The sequence below is a fragment of the Vigna unguiculata genome, chromosome 7 (genome assembly GCF_037176805.1).
Source record: "Vigna unguiculata cultivar grain cowpea cultivar isolate G323 ecotype 2 chromosome 7, ASM3717680v1, whole genome shotgun sequence".
Taxonomy (NCBI): Eukaryota; Viridiplantae; Streptophyta; class Magnoliopsida; order Fabales; family Fabaceae; genus Vigna; species Vigna unguiculata.
The window spans coordinates 44,279,264-44,290,315 of record NC_140798.1 but is presented as its reverse complement, the minus strand read 5'-3'; the positions used below and the strand labels follow the sequence as shown (position 1 = coordinate 44,290,315).

General features: G+C 32.9%; 1 protein-coding gene across 4 annotated transcripts; it reads right to left on the bottom strand.

The window, feature by feature from the left end:
* Positions 1–613: 613 nt before the first annotated feature.
* LOC114192243 (cysteine-rich receptor-like protein kinase 15) lies at positions 614–10,550 on the bottom strand. Of its 4 annotated transcripts, XM_085665069.1 has the most exons (9): positions 7,291–7,679; position 6,519; positions 3,688–4,362; positions 2,910–3,029; positions 2,250–2,401; positions 1,962–2,172; positions 1,599–1,836; positions 1,325–1,475; positions 614–1,234 (listed from the first exon to the last, which is right to left on the bottom strand). In XM_085665069.1, exons 1-9 carry the CDS (start codon positions 7,432–7,434, stop codon positions 884–886), a joined length of 2,043 nt encoding a protein of 680 aa, XP_085521195.1. In that variant the 5' UTR covers positions 7,435–7,679; the 3' UTR covers positions 614–883. The 4 variants fall into 4 exon arrangements, with proteins under 4 accessions (XP_085521195.1, XP_027937703.1, XP_085521194.1 ...); XM_028081902.2 differs by lacking the exons at position 6,519; positions 7,291–7,679 and having other exon boundaries at positions 3,688–4,705; XM_085665068.1 differs by lacking the exons at positions 3,688–4,362; position 6,519 and having other exon boundaries at positions 626–1,234; positions 6,579–7,671.
* Positions 10,551–11,052: the final 502 nt, after the last annotated feature.

Below are 11,052 nucleotides of genomic sequence, written 5' to 3'. Positions count from 1 at the left end.
ATATAATCAACCATTTGACAACTTTCATTGCAAGGATAAAATGGTTATAAGAAAATAAAATTTTGTATTTATAAAAGAAAAGAAAAAATGAAAAGTAATAAATAATACTTTTCAAATAGGTGTAAAAAGTCACTTCAATGCTAAGATGGAAAGAGAGTTTAATGTAATTCTATAATTTCTATAGAATTATTCAATTGAAACTTTTTAAGAAAGAAGAGAATATAGGTACGTAAATCAATATTTTTTATTCTTATTTAAATTTATTTAATTGTTTAAATATATATGAATTTGTTGAAATTAACTACATTTGATGATATTTGGAGATTGTCCTGATGATGGTGGTTGTGTTATTCGACGTGATATTAAGTGGTTGTCTTATTCAAATTGTATAAGTGATGAATACCTTTTGTCTACTATTCAAAATGGTATTTAATGTTTATCATATTTTTGTAAACACTCATTTATTTTTTATTAGGTTATTAATTGATTACATTTTCTTTTATCTATCATACACTTCACAAATTCACAAATTTATAAAGAGATCACTTTTCACTATAAATATTATCGTATACCACTCATTATTCATTATTGATAAAAAATAATTTACATCTAAAACTCCCGTACAACGAGTAGAAAAACTAGTAGGTGGAAAAAGGTCACTTCAATGCTAAGATGGAAGAGAGTTTAATGTAATTCTATAATTTCTATAATTAGTATTTAAAATATTTATTCCATAACTCTTCTCCCTCAAAACTTAACAACAAAAAAAGAGCATTAATCAGAAGCTTATAAAACAAGCAAGCAATCAAACAAATGTTGTAATTAGTAACATTGCTTTGAGATTCTTCTTTATCTCAAGATATACCAAGGAGGTGATGAAAATCTATCGAGGATATGGCTCAGTAATTGAAGCCTCATTGAGCGAATCTTGATCTGATCTATTGGTGGATTCTCTTGATCTTGTTGTCCCTGAATTAATCTCCCATAACTGCATGTCTGCAATGATTCCAGACATGGCATTCCCATAAAGTGCAGGTGCCATAGGTACTTGCAGACTGAAAGAATGGCTATTCAGCATGGGTACAACGGAAGCCATGGTGGGTCTCGCAGCTGCATTGTCTTGAACACACAGTAACCCAATATGGATGCATCTCATTATTTCACTTTCCGAACCATTGTTTAATGTCGGATCTACAATATCTCTTCTTCTTCCTTCCCTCCAACTTCGCCATGCCTGTATGCATCAATATTTTCACTTAGTAAGCTTCTCAAATTTCATACTTCCAACTCCTAACAACATAAATGGAACAAAATTCCGACTTACAATATGGCGTAGATCGCCCGTTTCCTCTCCATGTTGAATGCTACTAATCTTCTGCCCACTTACAATCTCAAGAATCAATATACCAAAACTAAAAACATCTGACTTCTCTGAAAACTGTCCATGCAATGCATACTCAGGTGCCATATATCCACTGCATCAGAGTGGAGTATGAACAAAACTCAGTTAAACAAAACCATTTTACAATCATCTTCGAATATACGGCAGTTTTCAATTGCTAAACCTGAACATTAATAAGCTAAGTTTTACTACTTACTATGTCCCAACAACTCTCTGTGTATCTTCATGAGTTTGGTCCACAACAAATAACCTTGCCAAGCCAAAATCTGCTATCTTAGGGTTCATCTCTTCGTCTAAGAGAATGTTACCTGCTTTGAGATCACGATGGATAATGCGCAATCGAGAATCTTGATGGAGGTAGAGAATACCTCGAGCAGTACCCGCAATGATTTTGAAGCGCGTATCCCAATCTAATTGTGCTCTCTTGGTTTCATCTGCATTTACACAAACAAGACACATGCATCTTAGGACTATGTAATTAAGCTGAGTGTCAAGCCAATGTCATAACCGACATAGCAGAGGTATGGTCCAATTGAGCAGACATTCAAATTAAACCTACCAAATATGAAATAATCAAGGCTTTTATTTGGAACAAATTCGTAGACAAGTAGCTTTTCTCTTCCTTCCATAGAGAAACCAAGTAGTCTAACTAAATTTCGGTGCTGAAGTTTGGCCACTAAAAGCACCTCATTCTTGAACTCTGCATCTCCCTGTCTAGAATTAGCTGACAACCTTTTGACGGCAATCTCTTGTCCATTGGGTAGCGTACCCTGAAAACATAACAGTCAGGAATGGTAAGTTCTCTGCAACCATATTTTGAACAAGTTATGCTTAACAATTATGTTACCCTGTAAACAGCTCCAAATCCACCCTGTCCAAGTTTATTAGAATCAGAAAAGTCATTTGTAGCATCTCGTATGATGCTAAATCTGATTTGCAATGGCTCAGAAGCGTCAATTCCATCATCACCATCATCATCATCTGGTTCTTCTTTTTGAGCTTCACATAGAGAATGGTTTAAAAATAGTAAGTTTCTCTAAGATGATAAGATAGCAATATCAAAATAAGCTTTTTCTCAATGAACTTATAAAGAATTCAATGCGGTCTAACACTAACTTGCTTTATACATTTTTTAATAAAAATAATTTTTTGACTATTAAATTTTCACAATTTTTTCTTATAATTTTAGGTATCATTTTTTAAGTGATTTTTTATTTTTTATTTTTAATATTTCAAATTCACTTAAAAAATGTCATTTCATATTTTAAGAAAAAATTGTCAAAATTTTAGTCAAAATATCATTCTTCATTTTTTTTCAAAACTGGGCTCTTTTATCTCACACGATTTAATTTTAGGAATCACTCTTTTAACAAACATTATGTATCTATCTTCAAATATTTCGATCAAGTTATGATGTTAGGTTGAGCTGTAGTGTATTTAAATCGGTGCAATAATGCAGAACCATTACATAGAAAACATGTCACGGGAAACCAGAGCTTCCTCTTACTTTCAAACTTTTTCCGTGGCTTCCTCGCTGTTAAACGAATGTAGATAAAAATAAGCACCGCGAAAACAATTACAACAACGGGCACTGTTATGGCGATGATGATAGTTGCGTTGCTCTTTCCTGCACAAATCAGAATCCTCAGAGGGACATTGCAGAAATAAAGAACATAAACATCAACAAATCCAATAACTAATTATTAAGGCCATCTAAACAAGGTTTGTTAAAACTTGTTACTTCATAGATCCTAATTGCTAAAGAAAAACAAAATTTTAAATATTACGAAAACGGGAAACATTTTTTTTCGTATAAATATGGTTGGTTTCATCAAATACAGATGTAACATTTATTGTTTCTTTATAGCACGCAAAAATGATATTTGGATATCTAATTTTCAACACATGTGACAGACATTTATCATTTCTCTCAATTTTTCTTTTTTCATATTGCATTGTATTAGACATAATTTCAAGGAAAAAGATATCTGAAAACACAGAACAGTCTCAACTTCCATCCAACACTTAAAATAATAGTAAATGAAGACACATAAGGGTATATTTGTTAGGGTCTCACAAAATGAGGGGTCTCTGTATCACCAGTCTAGTATCAATATATATATATATATATATATATATATATATATATATATATATATATATATATATATATATATATATATATGGAGGGTGGAAGAAGAAAATGTTTAAATTGTCTAACACAGGTAAAAATGTACATGTCAGGTTAGTTCAGCAGGAGATTAAGATAGTATAAGGAGTAGTACCCGTGGTGGTGGTGGTGGAAGGAGGAGGAGCTGGTGGTACAAATGCTGGATCTCCATAGAACTTAAAGGAAGTTTCGAACCTCATACAACAACTGGGTCTAACAACCCTACCACCTATCTTGTCTTTACAACAATCTATTGGGATACGTTCAATGGACTGAGACAAGCAATCAGCGCACTCTGACTCTTCCAAATCCGGTGTGCACTGAACAAGACCATATATGACCTTAGAACCTGATGATATACCATCTGCAGCATACTTAACACGAGAGTCACCTGATGCAGCTATGGGCATCAGGTTACGCAGCAAGGTGTTGACATCTTCATTGAACTCATCCAAATCCGATGCATTTCTGTCGTTGTTAGCATAAAAAGCAGGTCCAATTTCCATAAGGCCGAATATATTGCGGTCTGAGTAGCGCAGCATGCACTTCTCATCCTCGTACCAACCAATTGCTTCCTTTCGGTTTGGACAACGTTCAGTGAGATTTGCTCTGGAACCGTTCAGGCATGTGCGGCAGTTCTCTGGCTCAACGTCTCCTCTACACAGCCCAATGGCGTACACTTTATCGGTGTTTTCGCCGTTTGTGAAATTGTAGAAACCGTAATCGATTTCTGTATTGGAAATGAGAGTGGACAAAAGGGTGTTGAGGTTGGCGTGGTAGGCGCTGTTGGCTGTGTAGGTTCCATTACCGGTGGTATTATCATCACAGAAGTAGTGGAAGTTTTGTGTAGTGTTAGCTGCTCTAACTTGAGATACGAAATTTGTTATCAGAAGACATAAGAGAAAGTAAAGTAGCCTTCGCCAAAGCTGAGCCATGTTGGATTGTTGATTGTTTTGTGAGGAATAAGAAAAAAAATGGGATGAGATGAGCCTTTTTCAGATAGAATAAGCTTAGTGATTAGGTAGATGAAACTTCCATGGTTACTAGCTCCTTCACCTATCATTGATGTTTTCAAGTTCAGTTTGCCTTCTATGAGTCAAATGCAACACTTTCCATGAAATTTCAAGAATTGATTAATTGAAAGATATCTAATTTTTTGAGCTAAATTAATTACCTTTTTTGCCATTTATATCCTTATTAATTTTAATTATTTTACCTAAATACATTGTAATGTAAAAATTAATTGTAAAATAAAATTATTATAAATATTTTGTTAAAATAAAATAAAAAATATTAGTTTTCTTATGTCTCCTAAACAATTCACCAAATTGAACTTAAAAAAACAGAGAACTTTATAATATATCACCAAAATTGATTAGGAATTCAATTAGAAGTTATCAAATTTATCATAAATTCAAAACTTAATTAAGCATTTTTATTTTATATTTCTCTCTTTTAAAAGTGTTTATAATATTTTTTTTAGACAAGCTCAACTTTGTTCTATAAACTCAATTTTCAACTTTTAATTAACTCTTCAACTCTAAGCTGGTTTAAAAAAAATAAAAAATCAAGGGTACCCAATTTAGTATATTAAGCTCCATTTAATTTCTTCTTCCAATAAGGAGTCGTGTAGAGCCAAAATGCCAATCCATGTTATTCTATTTAAATCTTTATTTCAAATTTTCAAACTTATTTAACTTATTTCTATACAATTACCCAACTAAAACTTTGTGATGGCTAAAATTTCGAGTACCATTGTCTTAGACAATCTTATCCTTCACAACACCCTTTTTGTTCCTGAATTTTCTGTTCAATTCATCTCTATTCATAAATTTCTTAATTCTACTAATTGTTTTATGGTTTTCTCCTAAAATACTTGTCTTATTGTGCAGACAGATACCTTCTAGACAATTGAGAAGCTAGGAAACATCAAGGCTTTATCTCTTAGATAGTTCTCAAGACAGACATAACTTGAGTATATCTGACACAAATATTTCTTTTTCCACATTCTGCTCTCATTAATAATGCTAGTCCTTGAAATTTGTGGCATATGAAACTTGGTCACCCATCTAATAAATCAATAAAACAAGCAAGCTGAGGGAGTGTGTTGGAAGTCCTACATTGACTAGAGATAAGACAATTTCATAGTATATAAAGTGATGTGCAAACCTTACTTTACAAGTTGATTTTGTGAGGTTGAGTTAGACTTAAAACTCACTTCAAGCTCTTCTTTCAACTTTTTAACCTTTCCAAATAATATAAATGAAAACTAAGTGTGTGTTTAGTGTAAAAAGTAAGTAAACATCTTAACTTAATTTGCATCATAATCATGAACCGAGTAAGTCGTAACAACGAACTTTTACAACACTTTATATTATCAACGGCATTATTATACCCATGAAATGGCGAGTTTGTATTTAAATGTAACGAAATATATGAGTGTCAATTTCTTAAATAAAATTCTTTCATAAAAGGCAAGTTTGACGTGTTTAAATAAAAGTTTATTTTTTTTTTGATAACTATACTATTCCTCAGAATGAAGTTTACAAAATTAAAAACAATAAAAGTTTACACACAGAAAGGGGAAAGTTGTCTCCAAAGTTACAACTGAACTTGCTGCAGCATATTTAGAAAAAATTCTTCTGATGATGCAGCTATGTATATGCTAAGTAGAATTGCTTTCAAAACATCTTCTCCTTGGCTCTCAAACAAAAACAGAAAAGGATACAACAAAACAACAGTATGAACGAGACTATATCTGCATAAGTACTTCCTGACGCATCGCGATTATCTGCATAATAAACCAGAATAATCCATTGACGTGAAATATACATCTAAGGGATACGTAATTAAAAAAAAGAATTATACATTTACATTATCATCAGTTAATTAATTTTGTTAATAATAAAAGTTCACAGTCATTTGTTATTAAATTAATTATTTTACGCTATTAATCATCATTAAATTCTAAGTGGAAATGGAAATAAGCATAAAGTTGACAAGTACCTTCTGCGGAAGTGTTAGTAGTGACCATAGAAGGTGGCGAAAATGATGGCGATGGTGAGGGTGAGGGTGATGGTGTATATGCTTGAGCGCCATAGAAGAGAGAGGAAGTTTCATATCTCAGATTGCAACTGGGTCTAACAATTCTAGTTCCTATTTTACTATCGCAACAATTACTGACTTCATTGATGGACTGAAGCAAGCAATTATCGCAGTCTGGTCCAGACAAATCAGGCGTACACTGCACAAGCCCGTAAATGATTTTGTTATCTGGTCCTGTTGCATTTGCTGTTGCATATTTGCTACGAGAGTCTCCTGATGCAGCTTTGCTTCTTAACCCATCAAGCAAGTCCTTTACCACTTTATTGAACTCCTCCGCTTGCGTTGCATTGATTGAACTCCACGCAAAATACGCAGGTCCATTTTCCATAAGACCCAATATTTTGCGGTCTGAGTAGCGCAACATGCACTTCTCATCCTCGTACCAACCAATTACTTCCTTTCGATTTGGACAAACCTCACTGAGATTGCCTCTCGAATGTCCCAGGCAGTTGCGGCATTCATCTGGCTTAACGTCTCCTCTACACAGCCCAATAGCGTACACTTGGTCAGTGTTTTCGCCCTCTGTGAGATTGTAGAAACCATACTCGATTTCTGTATTGGAAGTGATAGTCGACAAAAGGGTGTTGAGGTTGGTCTCATAGGTGCTGTTGGCTGTGTAGTTTCCTCTGTTATTTGTATGATCACAGAAGTAGTGGAAGTTTTGTGTATTGTTATCGGCACTGACTCCAGACATAAAAACTGTTATCAGGAGGAGACAACAGACACAGGAAAATGACCTTAATGCAAGCACAACCATATTGGTTGTTGTCTTCTGGGATTCAGAGCAATAGGATGTTACTGCTAATTTAGAGTATTGTGAGATAAGAATCAGCTTTTATTGGCATAAGATGTGAAGTGATTAATTGGCTGAACCAAATTTCTGTAGTTGCTATAAGACTATTTGGGTACCCAGTATGAAATTTAGTTTTTCTTTTTTCCAAGTGTAGAAACAAGACTCTTTCAATGCAGAGTGCATGGAACCTTGGTGTGAAGTGACCAATATTGGTCTTAACAGGTTTCCAGTAGCAAATTCTTAATTGTTGACTGACCCGAAGAGGACTTAATAACTCCACTTTTCTATTTTTGTTATTTCTTCAATTAAAGCATATAAGTTTGATGATTTTATATATTTTACTTTTTGTGCAGTTTTTTTATTTCCTATTATGAAAAATAGACTGGATATAGGAATCTTGCCTTAACTGCGATTGAAGGTATATAAATGAGTGACTTTCTATTTAATTTCTTCATTGTTATTCCAGGTTAATTAAAAGAGTGTCATGAATTGATGGAATTCATAAAATAAAATAAAATAGTGTAATAATGTATGCACTATACTTGTAATTAATCTGTATCTTCATTGTTGAGTGTTGATTAAGAAGACCGCCATGGCTTGTCCTGGAAATGTCATGGAAGGTCACAAGCAAAATCAAAATCTTGTCAATGGAAAGAATGGATGACAACGATGTTGTGCTTTTTAATTCTTTAAGCATATGTTTATCTAACTTTTTCATGAAAAATGATTTATTAGAAAAACTGGGTATTTATGTTGACTGAGACTAACGGGAGACTCAAGGCAACCACTTCTACTTTTTGTTGTCTTTTTTTCAAATAAAACGCGGTTTTGACGTTTCTCGTATCTTTCATTCAAATATTATCTCTTTTAAGCAATTGCAGAAAATGTTCAAATACTAGTTTATGTACCTTTAGCAAGTATGTGGGATATTTTATAATGTAATGTTAAAATTTTTTATTTTGAAAAGGAATTTTTAATTATTCTTGACAAGTATTCAATTAATAGTATTAGCTACAAAAAGAAATAATATATTTTAGTAATTTTAATATGTTTAAATTTAATAATAATATTAGTTTTAATTATATTTTTCACTACAAGAAAATTTATAAATAGTGACAAATTTTAGTGATCAATAATTATCGATAATTATAGTGATTAATCTAGATACTAATTTACAAAATTAAAAGTTATTGTTTATTAAAATAAAAAATTATAATTGGTTACTAAATTAGTGTTTAAAATTAGTTATCATAATTTTAGCTACCAACAGAAATTATAAACTACTAAAAATTAGATACCTAGATTTTAACTACCAAAATAAATTAATTTTTAGATAAGTCTCTAATTAATTAATAACTAATTTAATAACCGATTATATTTTTGTACTCATGCCCACTGTAGAAACTACTCTAGCTCTATGTAATATTCATTCAACATTGTTATCTGGGCAATTATGTTTGTCAAAATGTTTGTTATATATATCCTATCTGTACAACTTTATTCAGCTTCTTCTCTCTTTACTACCTACATACCGTTACCATTCTGAAACTTAATTTGGCACTAAATATTGAGTTTTTTAAACAACATTTTAAATATGCGTGTAATCAAAATGAGGTTTACAAAATTAAAAACAATAAAAGTTTACGCACACAAAGGTAAAAGATATGTCTACAAAATTACAACTAACTTGCTGCAGTATATTTACTACAAGATTCTTCTGATGATGCAGCTATGTATGCTAAGTAGAAATACTTTCAAAACATCTTCTCCTTGGCTTCCTCACTCAAGCAAAAACAGAAAAGGACGCAACAAAACAACAAAATAACAGTATGGAGACTAGATCTCCACAAGTACTTCCTGACGCATCGCGCTTATCTGCATAATAAACCAGAATAATCCAGTGACGTAAAATATACGTGTAAGGGATATCATATAATTTAAAAAAGAACTATACATTTACGCTATCATGAGTTAATTAATTTTTATAATAATAAAAGTTAATAGTGAATTTTTATTAAATAATAATTATTTTAGAAGGTGGAAATAAGCATAATTTGACAAGTACCTTCTGCGGAAGTGTTAGTAGTGACCATAGAAGGTGGGGAGGATGATGATGATGGTGATGGTGTATATGCTTGAGACCCAAAGAAGGGTGAGGAAGTTTCATATCTCAGATTGCAACTGGGTCTAACAATTCTAGTTCCTATTTTACTATCGCAACAATTTGTGATTTCTTTGATGGACTGAATCAAGCAATTATCGCAGTCGGGTCCAGATAAATCAGGCGTACACTGCACAAGCCCGTAAATGATTTTGTTATCTGGCCCAGTTGCATTTGCTGTAGCATATTTGCTACGAGAGTCTCCTGATGCAGCTTTGCTTCTCAACCCATCAAGCAAGTCCTTTACCACTTTATTGAACTCCTCCGCTTGCGTTGCCTCAATTAAATTCCACGCAAAATACGCAGGTCCAGTTTCCATAAGACCCAATATTTTGCGGTTTGAGTAGCGCAACATGCACTTCTCGTCCTCGTACCAACCAATTGCTTCCTTTCGATTTGGACAAACCTCACTGAGATTGCCTCTCGAATGTCCCAGGCAGTTGCGGCATTCATCTGGCTTAACGTCTCCTCTACACAGCCCAACAGCGTACACTTGGTCAGTGTTTTCGCCCTCTGTGAGATTGTAGAAACCATACTCGATTTCTGTATTGGAAGTGATAGTGGACAAAAGGGTGTTGAGGTTGGTCTCATAGGTGCTGTTGGCCGTGTAGTTTCCTCTATTGTTTGTATGATCACAGAAGTAGTGGAAGTTTTTTGTATTCTTATCGGCACTGACTCCAGACATAAAAATTGTTATCAGGAGGAGACAACAGACACAGAAAAATGACCTTAATGTTAGCACAGCCATTTTGGTTGTCTTCTGGGATTCAGAACAATAGGATGTTACTACTAATTTAGAGTCTTGTGAGATATGAATCAGCTTTTATTGGCTGGCATAGGATGTGAAGTGATTAATTCGCTGAATCAAACTTCTGTGGTTGCTACCTTTATATAACACTATTTGCGTAGCCAGTATGAAATTTAGTTTTTCCTTTTATTTTCCTCCTCTATTTTAATTGTGTTTTTATACTATTGTTCTGGTATCCAACAAAAGTTTGGTGATATTTATCGAGTACAGCTAGAGTGTTAAAATGGGTGAGATCGCATGAGTCAATTCGCCAGTAACGTCGGACTTGGTTAAATTTTTTTTTTTATAAATTTTAATATGAATTGATTTTTTATTAGGTCCACCTAGAATCTGATTCATCTGAATTGAATCTGTGATGAACCTAGTTAGCTCACGAACCCGCAAATAAAGGGTCATGATGTTTTTTGTTAAGTTGGATTTTGTATTTGGGTCACGTTAAGGTTGTTTTTCTTAACTAACACATAAATAATTTGTATCTTTTCTGATTTTGATTTGTATTTGGATTGTATTAAAGTTTATTTAAATTTTAATTAGAATTATAATTTAGTTTTAACAGAAAAAAATAAAAAAATAATATTTTTTTAATTAAATGAGCCCGTGAGCCAACCCGTTT

Excerpts from the sequence above, each read along its gene's own strand:
- LOC114192243 (XM_085665068.1), bottom strand. The coding sequence starts at position 7,434 with ATGGTTGTGCTTGCATTAAGGTCATTTTCCTGTGTCTGTTGTCTCCTC. Across the intron at positions 2,402-2,909 it reads GCCACGGAAAAAGTTTGAAA|CTCAAAAAGAAGAACCAGAT; the intron begins GTAAGAGGAAGC and ends CTCTATGTGAAG. Across the intron at positions 1,476-1,598 it reads CAGAGAGTTGTTGGGACATA|TGGATATATGGCACCTGAGT; the intron begins GTAAGTAGTAAA and ends ACTCTGATGCAG.